This window comes from Phocoena phocoena, chromosome 11 (genome assembly GCF_963924675.1).
Source record: "Phocoena phocoena chromosome 11, mPhoPho1.1, whole genome shotgun sequence".
NCBI lineage: Eukaryota > Metazoa > Chordata > Mammalia > Artiodactyla > Phocoenidae > Phocoena > Phocoena phocoena.
The window spans coordinates 94,188,968-94,208,176 of record NC_089229.1 but is presented as its reverse complement, the minus strand read 5'-3'; the positions used below and the strand labels follow the sequence as shown (position 1 = coordinate 94,208,176).

The 19,209-nt window shown below is 38.3% G+C and overlaps 1 protein-coding gene across 1 annotated transcript; it reads right to left on the bottom strand.

The window, feature by feature from the left end:
- Window positions 1-6,059: 6,059 nt before the first annotated feature.
- On the bottom strand, window positions 6,060-13,244 carry MAGOHB (mago homolog B, exon junction complex subunit). The gene is made up of 5 exons (XM_065887583.1): window positions 13,146-13,244; window positions 10,912-10,970; window positions 10,121-10,231; window positions 7,743-7,825; window positions 6,060-6,296 (listed from the first exon to the last, which is right to left on the bottom strand). Exons 1-5 carry the CDS (start codon window positions 13,237-13,239, stop codon window positions 6,197-6,199), a joined length of 447 nt encoding a protein of 148 aa, XP_065743655.1. The 5' UTR covers window positions 13,240-13,244; the 3' UTR covers window positions 6,060-6,196.
- Window positions 13,245-19,209: the final 5,965 nt, after the last annotated feature.

Here is a 19,209-nt window from a genome sequence, read left to right as displayed (position 1 = left end):
ATTGCCATTTGGTCAAAGCACAAAATGGAAGCACTAAACTTCATCTATCACACCCACTCCTTAAGAAAACAGAAAGATGAATAGTCTGAAGAATGTTTTGAATGTTCCTGTACATTGTCTTCCAAATTCACTTTTGCGCAAAACACAGATAACACATACACAACATGAATACATAAAGCATTCACTTACTTCCTAGCTGCTTAAAGGCGTTCTTCATTTAGGAAACCACACCTTTTACCCGTCCCTTCCTGCTGATATTAACTTCGTCAGCTAGAGGCTTAGCACACAGCTCCTAGTCACACCTTCAAACCTCAGTGGCTTATCATTTCACAGCAGCAGGCTGTTCTTCCTGTCCCAGCCTGAAGTGAAGGCTTCAAGAACCACCACCAGATCCCAGGGGAAGATGGTCTTTATCTCGCTTATCGGGAGGAGTAACCTCACCTGGCCAGGTTCCCCCCTCCATGGCTATTTGTCCTAATGCCTAACCTTTATGCCACTGAGCCATATGAAATTTCCTGGCTCTTACAGTAAAAACTCAAAAGAACACGTTGTTTGAGGTTTCCTGTTTCCCTAATTAGCTACTTTGTCCTTTTTTTTTTTAATGAAGATTTTGGGGGTAGGAGTTTATTAATTTATTTATTTTTGCTGTGTTGGGTCTTCGTTTCTGAGAGAGGGGTTACTCTAGTTGTGGCAAGCAGGGGCCACTCTTCATCGCGGTGCACGGGCCTCTCACTATCGCGGCCTCTCTTGTTGCAGAGCACAGGCTCCAGACGCGCAGGCTCAGTAGTTGTGGCTCACGGGCCTAGTTGCTCCGAGGCATGTGGGATCCTCCCAGACCAGGGCTCGAACCCGTGTCCCCTGCATTAGCAGGCAGATTCTCAACCACTGCGCCACCAGGGAAGCCCTGTCCTCCTTCTCTTGACGATAAAATCTATTCTAATGGTCTAGAGAATTTCTCTATTGTCCCAGCTGGTCTCCAGCAGCCAATCAAACAGGAAGCATCCTTCCTCCAACTTCTAAATAAATGAGAACACCTGAGGAAATAAGAAAGCATGAAAAAATAATGGCAAAAAAAAAAACAAATAAAAGGATTTTGGATAACTATTCAGACTCTGTGCCACTAAGGGATAAAGCCTATTCACAGGTCGAAAGGGAAAATAGTTCTGTGAAGTAGTGCCATAATGAAGGATTTCAGTTCTTCAGTGTTCTTGCCACTGTATCACATGGTTTGGACTCTAAGCTCATCCTCAAATCATTCATTTACCTTTGTTATTTTTATTAATTTTTTTGGATTTTCAATCTAGCTCATTGCCATATAATGCTAGGAAACCAATTATTAAAATAATCAAAAAACTTAAGGTCCACACAAAAACCTGAACACACATGTTTATAGCAGCTTTATTTAGGATGGCCAAAACTTGGAAGCAACTAAGATGTCCTTCAGTAGGTGAATGGATAAACAAACTGTGGTACATCTAGACAATGGAATATTATTCAGCCTTAAAAAGAAATGAGCTATCAAGCCATGAAAAGACATGGAGGAACCTTAAATGTGTATTACTGAGTGAAAGAAGGCAGTCTGAAAAGGCTACAGACTGTATGATTCCAACTATATGACTTTATGGAAAAGGCAAAACTATGGAGCCAGTAAATAGAAGTTGCCAGCTGTTGAGGATAGAAACAAATAGACAGAGGTTTTTAAGGGTAGTGAAAATACACTCTATGATACCGTAATAATGGATACATCATTATACATTTTTCCAAACCTATAGAATGTACACGGCCAAGAGTGAAACCTAATAATGTAGGTTCATCAGTTGTAACAAATGTACCACTCTGGTGGGAGATGTTGATAATGGGGGAAGCTATGCATGTGGGGGGGGCCGGGAATATACAGGAAATCTCTGTACTTCCCTCTCAATTTTGCTGTGAACCTAAAACTGCTCTAAAAAGTTTTTTTAAAAAAATCATATGGATCAGTCGTTGAACTTGCAGCACAACCCATGTTCACAGGTCTCACACATTTCAAATGAAAACAAAGTAGTCTAACAATAGGATATATAAAATAATCTCATGTATATTCATTATTATTATTATTTTTTTTTTTGCGGTATGCCGGCCTCTCACTGTTGTGGCCTCTCCCGTTGCGGAGCACAGGCTCCGGACGCGCAGGCTCAGCAGCCATGGCTCACGGGCCCAGTCGCTCCGCGGCATGTGGGATCCTCCTGGACCGGGGCACGAACCCGTGTCCCCTGCATCGGCAGGCGGACTCTCAACCACTGCGCCACCAGGGAAGCCCCTATATTCATATTTTAAATGCCCACATGAATAGATTCAGCCTGATATCAATGAAATATCTACTTGTACTTTTGACAGTAAGAAGAGGCACAAAACCTGGTTTTTCTTTCATATAAGGCACTTTTTTTTTTTTTTTAATCTCTGCCTCATATGTTACTACGGCTAAGAGGAAACATTAAAGATTATTTATCACAACCCTTTACTTCAAAGACCAGAGGTTTAAACATTTGACATTAAGCAACTCTTTCCACCATGCCCAGCTATCCTTGACCCTTAGAAAAAGTTCCAGATTTAGCGTTGGTTTCATGGCAGAGACACCACCATTTACCCACCTGGTAGTCCTCCCCAGAAGGTCAAATTCCACCAGAGGCTGGTCAGCTTTCAGCTTTCCATGGGTTATGTCACTCAAAGGCTTTCTTGACCTCAAGCGAAGTTAAGATGGTGTTACTAAAGCAATACTACAGATTTCCACTCCCCAATTTATAATATTATCTATTTCTCTATCTACAATGATTATTGGGGCACAGTAGGAATAGGCACATGTAGGCACAATAAGAAAAGAGAAATATAATAATGCATAGTTTGTATTACATTCATGTAAAAGAGGGGCATGGGGGAAACTGGGTGGGGGGCATATGGGAATTCTTTGCGCTACCTTTTCAATTTTTTGTAAATCTATAATTTAAAAAATAAAGTATATTTTGTAAACAAATATATATAAATAAAATAGAATGGTACAGCCTGGCGGATCACCCCGATTCTCACCCGTCCTCTTTGCTGTGCTGTATTGGTTGCTTTGATTGAGGAAATCAGACTATACACAGAACTTAGGATCACAGTTGGGCCACACCCAAAAGACACATCCTTATCCAATGTGTTCGAATATACAACTCTGTGGTATGAGTATGTGCATTTGAAAAATTCATGGTAATGAAAGGTATCCATAGTGACAGAAATGAATCTCTTACACCTCAGACTAAGTTACAAAGACAAATAATCTAAAGGCAGTAAATATAAAAGACAATAAAATGCTGAAAAAATGTTTACAAAGCACCTACTACATAGAAAAGACTGTGTTAGATGCTGGGTAGTGACACTCCATCCCATGAAGGGGCAAATAAAGGGATGAGGCACAAAATCAACACTTGAAAAGTAAATTTAGGGCTTCCCTGGTGATGCAGTGGTTAAGAATCCACCTGCCAATGAAGGGGACATGGGTTCGAGCCCTGGTCTGGGAAGATCCCCCATGCCACAGAGCAACTAAGCCCGTGCGCCACAACTACTGAGCCTGCGCTCTAGAGCCTATGAGCCACAACTACTGAGCCCGCGTGCCGCAACTACTGAAGCCCAAAAGCCACAACTACTGAAGCCCACGTGCCTAGAGCCTGTGCTCCACAAGAAAAGCCACCGCAATGAGAAGCCCTCACACCGCAACAAAGAGTAGCCCCCACTCACAGCAACTAAAGAAAGCCCGTGCACAGCGACAAAGACCCAACTCAGCCAAAAATAAATAAATTTATTAAAAAAGAAAAAAATTTATTTAAAGAGGTCTCTTTATTATGGGGGGAGTGAGAGGTGGAGACATGTATCTGCTGACCTGAGTGCTATAAAAATCCTGTTTCACATAAAACTAGTGCTGTACAAAATTTAATTTTTAATGCTCGTTTTCCACCAGCCACTTACAATCAAGCAAGAGCCAGTTCAAAAATGACAAGAATATCAGAGAAAATATAAAATATTTATCCTAATGACCTATTCTCCAATCTTGGTTTGAATACGAGAACCTTAGTAGATAGTGAAGATAGACCATAAGTAAATCAGCACTAGGGGGAAGTTAAGAATGAGGACGGAGTTAACGTATCGAAAACTTTCTAACCCAAGGACTATTTCTCCCCAGTCCTGCTCAGTCTTGAGTGGACTGCCTTATTCAATAGGAGCCACAGAATGAGTGTTCTGAGGAGCAACCAAAATCGTGGGCCCACAGTTTTCTCCTTGAGGTTGACATCTAGCTTAAGAGAATTATAACATAGTTTTATATTACACATCCATCAAGGTCTACAGCTTGAACAGAAATGCTTATTTTCATATTAGAGACCTCAAGGGGGGTGACAGCAGTCTTGCACAGTGGCAATCTGGAGATCAGGTGACTTTCCATGGCAAACCCGAAGAGGATGGCCACGCATTTTAATGCAATGCAAAGGACCAGAAGCACTCCAAGGTAAACAAGCTTCCAAGCCATGCTCTAGAGCTACACTGTCCAAAGGGTAGCCACAAACCTCATCTGGCTATCTAAATTTAATAAAAATTAAATAGCACTTTAAAAAAGTCTCTTGGGGACTTCCCTGGTGGCACGGTGGTTAAGAATCCGCCTGCCAGTGCAGGGGACACGGGTTCGAGCCCCGGTCCGGTAAGATCTCACATGCCATGGAGCAACTAAGCCCGTGCGCCACAACTCCTGAGCCTGCACTCCAGAGCCCGCGAGCCACAACAAAGAGTAGCCCCCGCTCACCGCAACTAGAGAAAGCTCGCATGCAGCAAAGACCCAAGGCAGCCAAAAATAATAAATAAATAAATAAATAAATTTATAAAAAAAATAAAAATAAGTTTATTGACACCAATTATACTAGTTATTCCAGCCATAAGTGAGAAATCAACGATATGACTTATAATAGACTTATTACAGTAAATGAAAAATGTTAATTATAGAATCTAGATTGGCATATGGGTGTTCATTTTACAATTCTTTCAAGTTTTCTACGTTTGAAATTTTTCATAATAAAATGGTGGAAAATATTTTTAATTAAACAGGACTACAAATTCAGTTATATTAGCCACATCTCAAGTACTCAGTAGCCACATGTAGTATCCAGTGGCTACCCTATTGGACTGCTCAGATACAGAACATCTCTATTATCGCACAGTTTACTGGCCATAGCTGCTCAGGAGCCCCGGTAAGCCTTCAGACACCAATTCTTCCACTCTAAGGTCCCTGGGCAAAGCGGATGATGACTAACAGGCCTGCATACTTTTAGAGTGAAGGTTCAGATGTAAAAGTAACAGAATATCAGGGCATTAGCTACTAACAGGAGAAGTAATCAGGTCTATCAGAAAGGGGTTGAAGGGAACTGAGAAACATGACTGGGATGTGTTCATTAGGAGTTAGGATATAAATACATACACACACACACATATATACATAAGTCTAAATTTTAAATAATTTTTAGAGCTGAGAACTCATTTACTTCCCACAGATATACAAAATATATACATTGAGAAATAATGGAAACAGGGGCATAATAAAAGATGTGCCTAATTTGGGGTACTGACTTTACCTTCGTAACCTTGAAGAAATCACAGCTATACAAAAACATTTAAATGTGAATGACCCCTGAGGGGTTTGTGACAAATGTAAAAAATCCAAAACCTTCTACAAACAACTTCTATAAGCACCAAAAAATTAAATCCCATCAGGTATGGTAGAAACAAGGGAAGATCTACAATTGCCTTTAAATGGATAGGAATCTGGCTACATGTTTCTACGTGAAAGACCCTCTGCCATAGAATGCACCTACTAGAACAATTTTTATCTTTAAAATGAATCAGAGATACAGCCTCCTGAAGGAAAAAATGCACTCTCCATCCAGGCTTTGATATGTTTTATTGGAGCAAAATTTCAATAAAGGTGGCTTTTATTTACAGAATTTAATGTGTGTGGGGACTGTCCAATCCACTTGGACCCAGGGGAAGATAATCATTAAGCCTGTTTATGCATTCTCTTATTTTCAGTTTGCATACAAAAAAAGCTTGCTTCACATTCATAAAAACCCCAATATCATAAATGGCAAACCCTCCCTCACCCATCCCTTAATTAAATATAAACACAGTTTCAAAAAACAATTTAGATTGGTTTAATCTTGAAATGTAATCCAATAAGACTAAAAACTAAACATTTCAGGTCCTGTACCAAATAGTAAAATACTCGAAGGCCTTCAGGATCCCTAAAATTTAAAAAGATAAAAGTTACTTTTTTCTTCCTAAAATGAAGCAACATAATAGTACAAATTAATTCCTAAAACAAAACAAAGACCAAAAACCTAAAACAATTACGTTAAAGGAATTCTGAGGAGAAAGAAAGCATTTTCTGATAACTAAAATGGATAACCTGAACAATTCCCATCTCTACCTTTTCTGTAAGAAAAAGATACATAAATTTCTTCATCAGTATTCATTTCATATTTAAAGTGTTTATTTCCTTATAAAAAATAACATTTATGCATCACAAAAATGTTTAAGGCAAATAAAATTATAAAGATAGAAAAAAGAAACTCAATACTATATAATGGCATTCCTCATGGAATAATTATAAATATTTTGGTATTTCTCTAATATTTTTCATAATTAAAATCATTTACTGTGGCCTTTTAAACATTACTTTTTCCATTACATTAAAAAAAGGTCACAAATAATTTTTAATTAATTTAGCAAATCTCTCCTTGTTAGCATTTGGATTTTTTTTCCAATTATCACTAAGGTTTTAATGAACATCTTTATGAATAATAAAGTTTTTTCATTATTTCAGAGTATTTCCCAGGATAGATGGATGCTCAGAAATGAAATCAGTTGGACAAAGATAAATGAAAAATATTAACAGCTTTTGATGCATATTATCAAATTGCTTTCCAAAAAACACTGTAACAATTTACAATCCCAGCAGGATACAAATGCCACATCCTCACCAACTATGGGAAAATAGATGTGACAGTTTAAAAGTATCTCGCCAGTCTTCATATATGAACATAGCCTTTTGTAGCCAGTAGTTATGCATTAATTCCTTTCTCCTTTCCTCTATAGATCATAAAGCACCTATTGTGTGCCAGGCATTGCACTAACTTTGAGATACGGCAAGGTTCTCAGGGAGCTTACACTGAAACCAGTTAAGCAAACAAATAAGTTATTACAATTTAGGGGGATAGGAAAAAGACACTATAAGAACATTTTGAGGGGAAAGAGTGGAAAGAAATAACTGGAGGCAGAGAGATTTTTCAGACAATGGTTATGTGGTACTGCACTTACAAAGCTTGGGAAGACACAGGTAGCTAAAGCTATACTTAAGCTATACTGGGGCTTTTTCCATTTCTTTCAAGTATTAAATCCAAGGAGGAGAATGATGTTATATGGAACGAATAAGGCTGATAAATCCAATAAGGACTTCTTTTAAATTTTATGATGCTGTGTCCAGATTAAGATTATTTTTGGCAATCAGTAAAATATAACGCTAATTTCTTTGATAACAAGTCTCCACTACTATAAAAATGAGGATTACATATACATAATGAACTGATACAGGTTGCAATTAAAATAATCTTACCAAACTGGCTATAGTTCTAAAATGAGCCCCTCTAATAAATTATGTCAATTTAGTCAAAATGCTTTAACATACTCACTTTGACTGATTGACATCAATAAGAGAACCTATTTTTGATGTGGTAAAAGAAATGTGTTCATCTCCAATTACAATTTCAAGCTCCTGAAAAAAATAAAACAGAGAAATGTAGTTAATATAAAAATCCATCCCACAAGATATATGTATTCTTGCTACCAAGAAGTCCCAATTTTAGCTGCAGGTTTTCTAGCCATCATAGAGGAGGAAAAAAAAAATCAAAAATGAAACAACCTGTTAGCTATAAACTATGTAAAAAAAAAAAAAAACAAAAAAAAAAACCTCATCAGCTCCTCAGGTGTTCCCAATATTAGGATGAATCAAGAATCGCTTTCCAGGGACTTCTCTGGTGGCACAGTGGTTCAGAATCCACCTGCCAATGCAGGGGACACAGGTTCGAGCCCTGGTCCGGGAAGATCCCACATGCCGTGGAGCAACTAAGCCCATGCACCACAACTACTGAAGCCCGCGCACCCAGAGCCCCTGCTCCGCAACAAGAGAAGCCACAGCAATGTGAAGCCCATGAACCACAATGAAAAGTAGCCCCTGCTCGCCGCAACTAGAGAAAGCCCAGGCGCAGCAACGAAGACCCAGCGCAGCCATAAATAAATAAATAGAAATAAATGCAGATGTTAAAAAAAGAGAGAAATAATGAAAAAAAAGAGGAATAAAAAAGATGATGCTATCAAAGGAATGATATACTTACGAGTGACAGAGAAATGTTTCTTATGTGAGTAAAACTAGTAATATGGGTATAAGCCCATTTTTAATATAATAAATACAAACACATTTACCCTTTCTACCAGGCTCTACAAATAAACTGCATATTAATAACAGTACTACTCAGCACCCACTATGTGTCAGGCCTGGTGCCAGGGACTTTACAAACATTCTCTGTAATCCCTAAAATTGGACTAACAAAGCCTACCCTTCTCAAGTCAGCTTTATTTGCCTAATTTTACAAATGTGAAATCCAAGACTCATAAAACAGAGGAAAAAAACTGTTGATGTAGAACCACTAGTAAGTGATGGTACTAATATTTGAATCCTGGACTTTAAGACTGAGAGATTCATACTCTTTTGACTTCACAAAACAATTAAAATTAAGAACTAGAAAAACAAATATAACATAATATAGATATCTCTAGTGTGCCAAAATTAAGTATAAATTTTTCTCCATATTTTATCTGCAAATCTAAAATGAAAAAGTAAGAGGCTATGTCTGTAGTGATTTTTCAGTTTAAATTAACAGATGACCTTAAAGACACTCCTAGCTATGTATTTGAGCAGAAAATCTAATTATGTACAGTTTATGGCACACACATAATGGAGAATTAAATAAGACTCTCAAACAATCGTAAAATCTTTGACTTAAAGATCCAATAGACAATTTCTGGAGCACGAGTAATCCTCCCCACTAACCAAAACACATGAACACATCATCAAGTGGGTAGATGAAAACACTGTTCTCTCCTTGAGTCTAAAAGAGATAATAAAAGGTTTGTTGCTATTTTTAATGCAAACGTATATATGTATAAAACAAACAGATCTAAATTTACTTCTTAAAAGTGTCTGCAGTGCATAAAATAAATACTGTTAACTATTACCTTTGCTTTCCTAAATAATATTTCTTTAAAGAGAAGTGTTAAGTTACTGCTACAGAGAGTCAGCATCTATTAGATTTCGCCACATTTTCTTCTAGTCAAAGAAGTTGTTATACAGTATAATCCTCGGGAATATACAAAAGCGAAATTAAATGTTTCTTCCTCCTGGGGTCATATCTCATTTCTCCAACAGGTGAAAAGACCCAATTCAGAAATCAAACTGGCTTTCTACAGAGTGAAATTAGGCCTTCAGAGCTCTTCAGCAGCCCATCGATTTTTCTGAAGGGAATATGAGAGGCAAAGGCAACGGTCAGTTGGAACAAAGAAACCAATCAAATCACTCTCTGGGGCATAAAGATGCAAGTAAGACCTTTCAAAGTTATAAATCTGGCGAAAGTGAATTTTACGTAGTCAATGAAAATTCTAATTCTCAAATTTAACAAACACTTGTGTTTTTTCCTACCTATTTTTATTTCCTAATAAAAGTAATTAACCAATAATAGCAATCATTCGTAACACTGTGAAACATCTTAACTTTAGCTGGGGTGGCTGCAGAGAAGACTGTTCAGGAAGATGTCTAAAGTGACTCCTTTACTACTAGGCGGTAGCACAGAAAATGACGCAAAGTGAAATAAAATTATAAAGTATTTACCAGGTGCCTACTAAATGGAAAACCCAAGCCTCAATGAGGAGCTATTCTAAATAAACAAGAAGAAACATAACAATTATATTAACAATTTTTAGTATTTATGCATTTAAAGAATTATTAAATACAAACCTGCCGGCCAACCCTGTCAGGGGGAGGCCACAAAGCATCATCTTCTTTTGTAATTTCACTGTCATCAATAATTCTCTTCAGTTCTTCCATTACACTCTTGTGTACATAAGCCTGAAAACAAGTTATAAAAATTTCAGTGTCTCTCTATTTCTCAACACAACTCAGAAGGCAATAATAAAAGAGTTACAAACCCTGAGTATTCAAATAGAATATTAAAGAAAAATTTAATTCTGATTCTAAAAGTACAACATGGGAAAGAATCATTCTTCCCTATGATTTTTCTTCACTCTCTTGCCCTTTCCTTTAAAACATATTTTTCCCTCTTCTCAACACCAGCCCCATCTTAAAACCTTGTATTCTGCCTTTGTAACACAGGACTCAAATACCTCTGAGTGGGCAACACAAAATCTATGAGGTGAACAGTGACAAATACAAATACACATCACAGTTAGTGCTTTGAACTTTTTCTTATACCTAACTTTTGAGACTTTCATTTAAAATTCATACTGTGTTTAAAACATAATTATCAATTAGTTTTAAATAATGAATAGAGTAAAAAGACAAAGTTAATTATAAAATGAATTAAATGATACACTCGAATGTGGGACTACAACTTAATATATTCAGATTGCTTCTTTTGTTGTTATTGATGCTACAGTTAGAAACCTTTTTCAATCTATACATCGGCTTCTTCTTTACTGCCTTAGATGTACTTTAAATATGTAAATAAAAACATAGACATGAGGGAAACAGGCTTAATATAAAAAATTACACATCTGTAAAAAACTTACCTCCTTTCTGATCATGACATCATTTTTATAATTGCTGTTGTTAGCATATCTAAGTTTTCCTGTGGGAAGTGGAAAAAAATTCAATCTATAACAGCAAAAACTGCTAAAGTATAAAGAAATGACATCGTAAGCAATTTTGAAGGTAAAAATCATTTTATACTACTACTTTTATTAATATTTCCTCCCTCCTGGCATAAGATCAATGCTGAACATGTATTTGCTGTTAAGTTGGCTGAAGTTGAAGCCAGTCAACTTTTTAAACTCCATGCCTTCAATACGATTCCATATAATGGGAGGGTTATTTTCAAGGCCCATTTTTCTTAAGCTATGTCATGATCTAGACAGGGAATCTAAAAAAGGAACTAACACTTCTTCTAAAGTTTACATTACATGTCTTATTGGTGCTGAGTTACCCAGAACATTTAATCTAATCTGTACAACAACCCTAAAAAGTATGTTTTATTCTCTCACCTATTCATAGTTGAGAAAACAGAGTTAAGTAACTTGCCCGGGGTCACACAAGATTTAGACCTAGATCTACCTTCTTCCAATACACATGCTTTCCCCACTACTCCAAAATGTTCTTTTAATTATTTGCCTTCAAATTAATGTATTATGGCAATGATACTGTTTTAGAATTGTAATTAAGAAGCACACAAACTATAACTTCTGAATAAAAACTGACCAGTTTGTTACCTGATCTACATTTAATTTTGATGTATTCCCTAATGTCTGCTTCTCCTCGTGGCTGGCCAGTTGCCCAGATACAGATATAATGTGATAATGTAACCCTGGTCCTCTAAAATGACAGGTTATCCTAATGAGAAGCCCTTAGGAATCACTGTCTTTGGGACTCATCATTACTTATGGAAAGGTTGTGGAATGGTGTGGTGGCAGATGAGAACCAGTGTTCTGGAATGAAATTTCCCTGATAATCTTAGACTACCTAATTTATGTGACTGGCTAAAAGTGATACAGACAAGCTAAAAGTTGTTCACAGGCAAAGGCCCTGAAAACAGTATCACACAAAGAAAGAACAGATGGAGAATTCAGGTAAACTTGGCTCCTTAGCTAAATTGAGAAAAGACTTGGGGAGAACCAGGGAGGGTAAGGTGATTAAGGTTTCTAAATAATTGCGGAGCCTTAGTTACCCTGACTTCTACATGAAATGTGCGACGTTCCTCCCCTTTCCTAATATGCCATCCTCCCCTAATTTTTCCTTCATGCCTTCACAGAACTTTGTCCAAAGCATGAACGACAGCCCTTAATATCTATACTGCCTTACGGTTAGTTTCATGTCTATGTCACCCACCAAGGTATAACTCCTGGAGGGGAAGTAAAGAGTCTTATGCGTTACTGTCCCTTCAATTTTTGTTTTTACACGTTGCCCAGCACATAATATGCATTCAAAAAAGAAAAGCCTATGCAGTGGGGCTGTCGTTGTTACAACAAGAATTCAATATACAGTACAACCATCTAAGGAGAATCAGAGCTGTCCGAAGACAGAATTCGCTGCACTTTGCCTGGGCAGTAGGCAGTTTCACCTCATACGGCTCTCAGCAGTCTGACTCTTTTTTTCCCCTCAGAGACCAAGAAAAACATCTACTCTCGTTTCAAGACTCACCTCAACTGTCACCTTCTCTAAAAAGACTGCCGACTCTTTCATGTAGAACTAACCACGCCCCTTCTTTATAGTCTTAATGCATCGTATAGGGAACAACTGTATTTAGGCACCCCAAACACGTCATTACACGCATTTTTCTACACGTGGGGCTCCCCGCTTCAGAGCAGGCCTCATTCGTGTTTCTCGACATTTTGCCTTCCATACAGCGCCTGAATGAATAAAAAAGATGAATGGGCAGTCCGAAATTTACTGCTCACCGGAAGATTTTAAGCATCCATGCGTCCACCGCGTGGTGAGATGTTCTCACAAACGTTCAGGTATTAGGCAGATAAACTAGAGGGCCTTTAAGGTCCCTTCCGGTGAACTGATCCTAGGATTCTGAACTTTACTATCTGGCAGTATTGGCTTTTCTTAATTAACTGACACCAATTTACTCTTTTATTCACAAAGCCAACGTACGCTTCCTATTTTCCTTTAGCTCCTCGGCCCTACTGCACACTCGCGAGCCCGCGGAGGCGCGCCCACCCACCCCAACTCCTCCGCGGCCTCTCCACGTCGCTTCCCCGTGCTCAGCACCGCGCTTCGTTGCCGCGGCCGCTTTTCTGCTCACCGTCCGGCCGAAACTCAAATTCCAGAAACTCGTGTCCAAACTTGCCCTTGTGCCCTACATAGTAGCGCAGGTAGAAATCGCTGGCCATAGCCATCCTCGTCGCCGAAAACCCCGCCGAAGGCCCAGCCAACGCGCCGCCGGACGCCTGGCAGTGACGTCAGTCGCCCAGGATAAACGCGTCACTGCGGCATTTCCGCCTCCTGCGACCCCCCCAGAGGAAAGCGGGCGGGCGGAGACTCGAGTGAGAGTCCTGGAGGCGCGCGGGAAGGGGCGGGCGGCAACGACCTGAACTTTCCTTTACTAGGTTGGAAGCATATTATTTTTAAAATTCAGTAGATCATATTCTATTAGGAAAGCACAGAAGTGTGAAAAGAAAGCATTTGTTACGGTCTTGGAGCTAAGGTTTAGCAGTCGTTCTGACTTGTCGGGTCTCTAATTCTCGCGGCATCCGTGGGGTGGGTGTGGCCTTATTCCCCTGATTCGTGGAGTGAGTAAAGAGAAATCCCAGGATCAGAATGGCACATCGGGAATACAAACCCTTCTCCTGTTAGATTCCTAACACGGGCCTTCCCCTTCGGACAATGATGGCTAGTTATCCGACACCTAGAAGCCAGTAGTAGAGACAAAGTAAAAAGAATTCATCAGACAGGAGGTCTGAAATTTTGAAAGGCACGTTGAAACTGAAAAATCTCTGGCAGTCATGATATAAAAGAATTCCTTTTAATAGTAAAACTTATTCAGTAAGGGTTACTCTCTGGTGGCCTCTGGAGTTTTGGCACCTTGACTTAAGATCAAATGGTTCAGCCCGCGTTTCTTACCAGATAGAATTACACGGGGAAAGGGAAGGAGTGCTCATCTAGGATAGGTTTTGAAGGATGGGGAAAGGCACGGTGAGCTTTACACAAAGCCTATTGTTCAGATATTATTCATTACCTTTCTTTTACCAACACACAGAATAATCCTGCCTGTTGGATGATTTTAACCTTCAGTGGGATTTGGTAGAAAGAGTGGCAGTCAGAAGACCTGGGATTCGTTCCCATCACGTATCTCTACCTAACCGTGGTTAAGACGCTCTCTCTAAGCCTGTTTATTCGTCAGCCAAACGAATAGACTACAATAAACTTTGTCAAGCTCAAAGAATTGTTGAAAAGATCAGATGAGATAACGCATGTCAAATAAGATTTAGAATTTATAAAACATTATATAATGAGTTATAACGGGCATTTCCTACATGCCAGAAATTGTTGGGCACTGGTAATTAAAAAAGAGCCCTTTGCACTTGTAGTCTAGAAAACAAACATGTAGACACATATTAGCCCAAGGAAGCAAATGCTATAAGGACACAAGTCACTTTACTGGGGAAGTTGAAGAAAGGGGAAGTACCAGGGAAGGCCTGTGACAAGATGTGCTATTTGAGTTGGACCTTGTTGGGTAAATTCAGTATATGTTCAGAGGGATGGAAAAGCAAATAGCCTGAGCAAAGGTGCAGTCGTGTTACAGTGCATGCCTTGGGAAAGCCAAGCATTTCAGTATAATTAGAACACAAAGCTCATGGAAGTGGAATAACCAGAAAAGCAGACTGAGCAGGTTATGTTGAGTCTGTATTAGCAATTGTATAACTGTCAATATAGAAAACTCTATTAACCATTGTATAAATGTTAATATAGAAAAATTATTCAGTTCCAATATAGGCTGCCATTATGGAAAATATACAAGAAACATAAAGCACCATCCCTCATCACTAGGGTGATGAACCATTCCAGTCTGCCCAGGACCAAGGAGTTTCCTAGGATGTGGGACTTTCCGTCTTAAAACCTGGAACTTCCCAGGCAAACTGGGATACATCAGTCACTGTACTTACCACAGAAATAATCCACAGAAACTTGATCATAATATTCCATAATATCTCTGAAAATATAGGCAGTAATCCATTTGTTTTTTGTAGGGAGCCTCATGCAATCTTTGGATTTCCTAATGCATTTCCTTCCCAGTTTTGGCAAATGTGCCAAGTGTTCACGCTTACCTAAGTAGAGCTACAGGTACCAGGTCTGTGACTGTGTAAATAGAGCTTATGGAATGCACAGGGTTAAGATTTTTATCTGTAACCAATTACTGTCTTTATCCCCTAAAAAGACATCTGAGCTCAAGACTAATCCTCTCTAACCCTATCTGTTTTTAAGATGAAATGTGGAAAATATACTTACTCAATCCTTCCTATAATTAACAAAAAAAAATAAGAAAAAAAAAAGCCAAACTGTACGTCTCTTGTGTCACCGTAAAGATTGGAGAGTGATAAAGCATTTGTGTATTGTGGTCTTCTTGGATGTTATACACCAGAGCTATGGAAACTTTCTGAATGGCTACTGAGTACTTGAAATGTGGCTGGTGAGACTGAGGAACTGAATTTTCATTTTTAAATATTATTTAATTTGTGTGAACCTAATATTTAAATAGCCAGACATGTCTAGTGGCTATCATTTTGGACAATAAAGTTATATAAGAACCATTTTATATGCTTTTACATGGGCTGGAAACAGAGAAAATATTTTTGGAACATTGAGAGATCTCAATCTCAATGGCTGTAGGCTTCAAATTAGGACATACTTACTGGTAACAGCATAGTTTATTTATAAAAATAAATGTTTGGGCTGCTTAAATGAAGCCAAATGAAGAACTATTTCTGCCTTTGCTAATGCAATCTCTCTGTGGTTAGCTTCAAAAACCCTTGTGAAGTAATTAAGAAATAAACATTTCATTTTCCAACTCCAGCTGAAATGAAGGCTTAATGATTTAATCAAATACACATTATTCATTGATAAAATAATGATTTCCCATTAAAGTTTTTAAGTTTATTGCTTTCAACTTCATGATGACGAATCAAGTCAGAGGGCTAGGGTCAGAGATGATTATTTCTTCTAAGTGTTAATTTCATCTTTTAAATATTCTGATGTTTCCTAAGTCTAAAATTCTCTCTTCCTTTGATCTCTCATGTCTGCTCTGTCCTCACACCTCTTTTGCCTTTTGCCCCACTATTTAAAATTATCGAATCATTCCTACTTACAATTTCCAGAAATATGTTCTGATTTTCTTGTGATAATTAGAGAAGATACTTTTGTTTTTTTTTTTAATTTTTATTTATTTATTTATTTGGCTGCATTGGGTCTTCGTTGCTGTGCGCAGGCTTTCTCTAGTTGCGGCGAGCAGGGGCTACTCTTTGTTGCAGTGAGCGCGCTTCTCATTGTGGTGACTTCTCATGTTGTGGAGCACAGGCTCTAGGCGCACGGGCTTCAGTTGTTGTGGCACGTAGGCTCAGTAGTTGGGGCTCATGGGCTTTAGAGCGCAGCCTCAGTAGCTGTGGCGCACGGGCTTAGGTGTTCCGTGGCATGTGGGATCTTCCCAGACCAGGGCTCGAACCCGTATCCCCTGCACTGGCAGGCGGATTCTTAACCACTGCGCCACCAGGCAAGCCCAAAGATAGTTGTTGTTTTCATTTGTTTTCTTTATTTTATCAGTAGCTTTTGAATAGTTTTGATTTTGTATTTACAGACAAAAACTGTTAGGGATAGCTCATTACATTAAATGGATCAGAGTAGTAAATCAAGAATATTATATGGTCTAAAAAATTATTCTAAGGTAATTGAAATGTTTTTAAATGTCAGAATGACTATGGTCTATTTCAGTCTTCATTCCATCCACCCACCTTTCTCTCTTCCCTTCTGTAGCAGACTTCTCTGTTTTAACCATATATGTCTTTTAAACCAGTGGTCCCCAACCTTTTTGGCACCAGGGACCGGTTTTGTGGAAGACAGCTTTTGCACGGATGCGGGGTTAGGGGGATGGTCGGGCGGTAATGCGAGCAGTGCGGAGCGAGGGGGAGCGGCAGATGAAGCTTCGCTGGCTCACCTCCTGCTGTGCGGCCTGGTTCTTAACAGGAACTGCGCCCCCACCTCCCCCTCGCAGGGGTTGGGGACCGCTGTTTTAAACCACTCAGTGGAGTTACTTTTTTTAATGAGAAAACCACCATCATGCAGAAACACCAAAACTTCCACACCATTGTTTCTCAAATATGTTCATATATGGTGAGTGAGCACTTGAAGCTATTGCTAGATTATTAGGACATGATATATTCAATTCCATTATTCAAATTAATAATTTATCGAGCATGTGACAATATTATATGCTTCTAACACATAACATAACCACTGATTCTTATTTCCAATACAAGTAAAACCAGTCTGCTAAATTAAGCATAATAGGTGATTCTCCCAGTCTTCTACTGTATTTGATACACATTTATTTGTTTAAATGAGTCATGGTAGAGCAAAAATTTAACAACAGTTGTTACAGCAAGGTTAAGATTTAGAAGATTCTATTCACTAACTTTTTCTTTAGCATGGTGAAAAATATTATTATTCAATTTTAATAGAAAATACCTAAAACTAGTGTTGTGCACGAACATGATTTGAGAACTACTGGTTCAGACTATTCTAAGTTGAATTACATTGTCAAGTTTCAATGAGACGTGGCTTCCAGGTGGGCATTTGCTCAGTTCCTAGCTATTTTGCAATTTTTTTTTTAACCATAAAGCATAAATTGGAAAAGCAAGACTGGGAGAGGAGGGAATCAAAACAATAAAACAAACCCTAACCTGGATTCAACTTGATTAAATGGTAAATATTTTCATTCTTTTTTCCATTCATTAGCTTGGGAATATCTGGTATGGCTGATAAGTCAAAGATGCCAGAAATATAATTCTCCTTTGGAAAAAGCCTGGCCAAGTGAGGGAAAGACCCAGTTTCCTCCGAATAAACAATTACTGTATCCAATGTTCCAGACCTATATCCAGAAAAACAAAGTTTAAAATGGCAATTGTCTGTTTCTTTGCCTCCTACCAAAACAAACATTAACATACAATGTGAGACAATTAGCAAAATATTTTTAAAATAAGATTTATTTCAAGCAACTATACTCCAATAAAATTAAAAAATAATATTTCTTTATTTTACCAATTTTAATTTATATTGCATTTATTTTATACTGTGTATATTTTGCATCTATATATAATTTTAGTAGGGTTGTGTGCTCAAAATATTTTTCCTAATAAAGATATGTAATTAAAAAAATGAGGGGAACCAATTTACTACCAAATAAGTGACTTGAAGGCTTGAGTCATTCAGGATTTGTCTTTATTTCTTCCATAGAAGCTAACTTTGAGCTTTGTGTGTGGTATACAATGAATAACTATTTGTAGAATTAATATTCTTTTCCTCTTACATATTTTAAAAGCTGCTCTCTTCCGTTGAGTCTATTTTTGTACACGGTGGGGATTTTGAGAAGTATTCCCTCTTGGATCATCTGATCTATTCCCAGACTGTTGGTAGAGTCGATTTTTATTATTCCTAATTTACCCCTGATGGATGAGTGTCGAGTGCTACTTTGAATGTCATTGGTAAAGGTGAATTCATTATTTCCCTTGCAAAAGAAAAAATACAGCGTGAAAGAGCAATGCTCAGTTTCATCATGCACCACTCTCCTCCCACTTGACTATACCTCCCTCCCACTAGCCTCCTTGCAGTTCCTCAAACTGAGTTTTTTCTCGCCTCAGAGTTTTCACATACATAATCCTTCAACTGGAAGTCTCTTCTCCTCACTGTCAGGCTTACCCATCCCTAAGGTCTCAGTCTAAATGCCATTTTTTCAGGGAGGTCCCCATTTTATACTCGCTTCTACTACCCTATACTTTTTCTTCACAGCACTTATCACAGTTGTAATTAACAAATACCCACATAAATGTGTATATAGTGTCTCTTGCTTTCTGGACTGTAAGCCAAAGCTCTCCGTTTCTTTTTATCCAACACCTAGCACAGTGTCTGGCACAGTTGTCCTTAACACTCTATTCTTTGAAAATAGTTGAATAAATAAATAAATAGTTTGTAAATTTGACTGAAGTGAACAGCTGAGAACAATGAGATTCCATAGGACTTCATCATTTTGTGCTGAGCCATTCTTCCTCCCTTCTCTCTGTTGCTGCTTACCACGCATTTAAATTCTGTCTAGTCAGTGT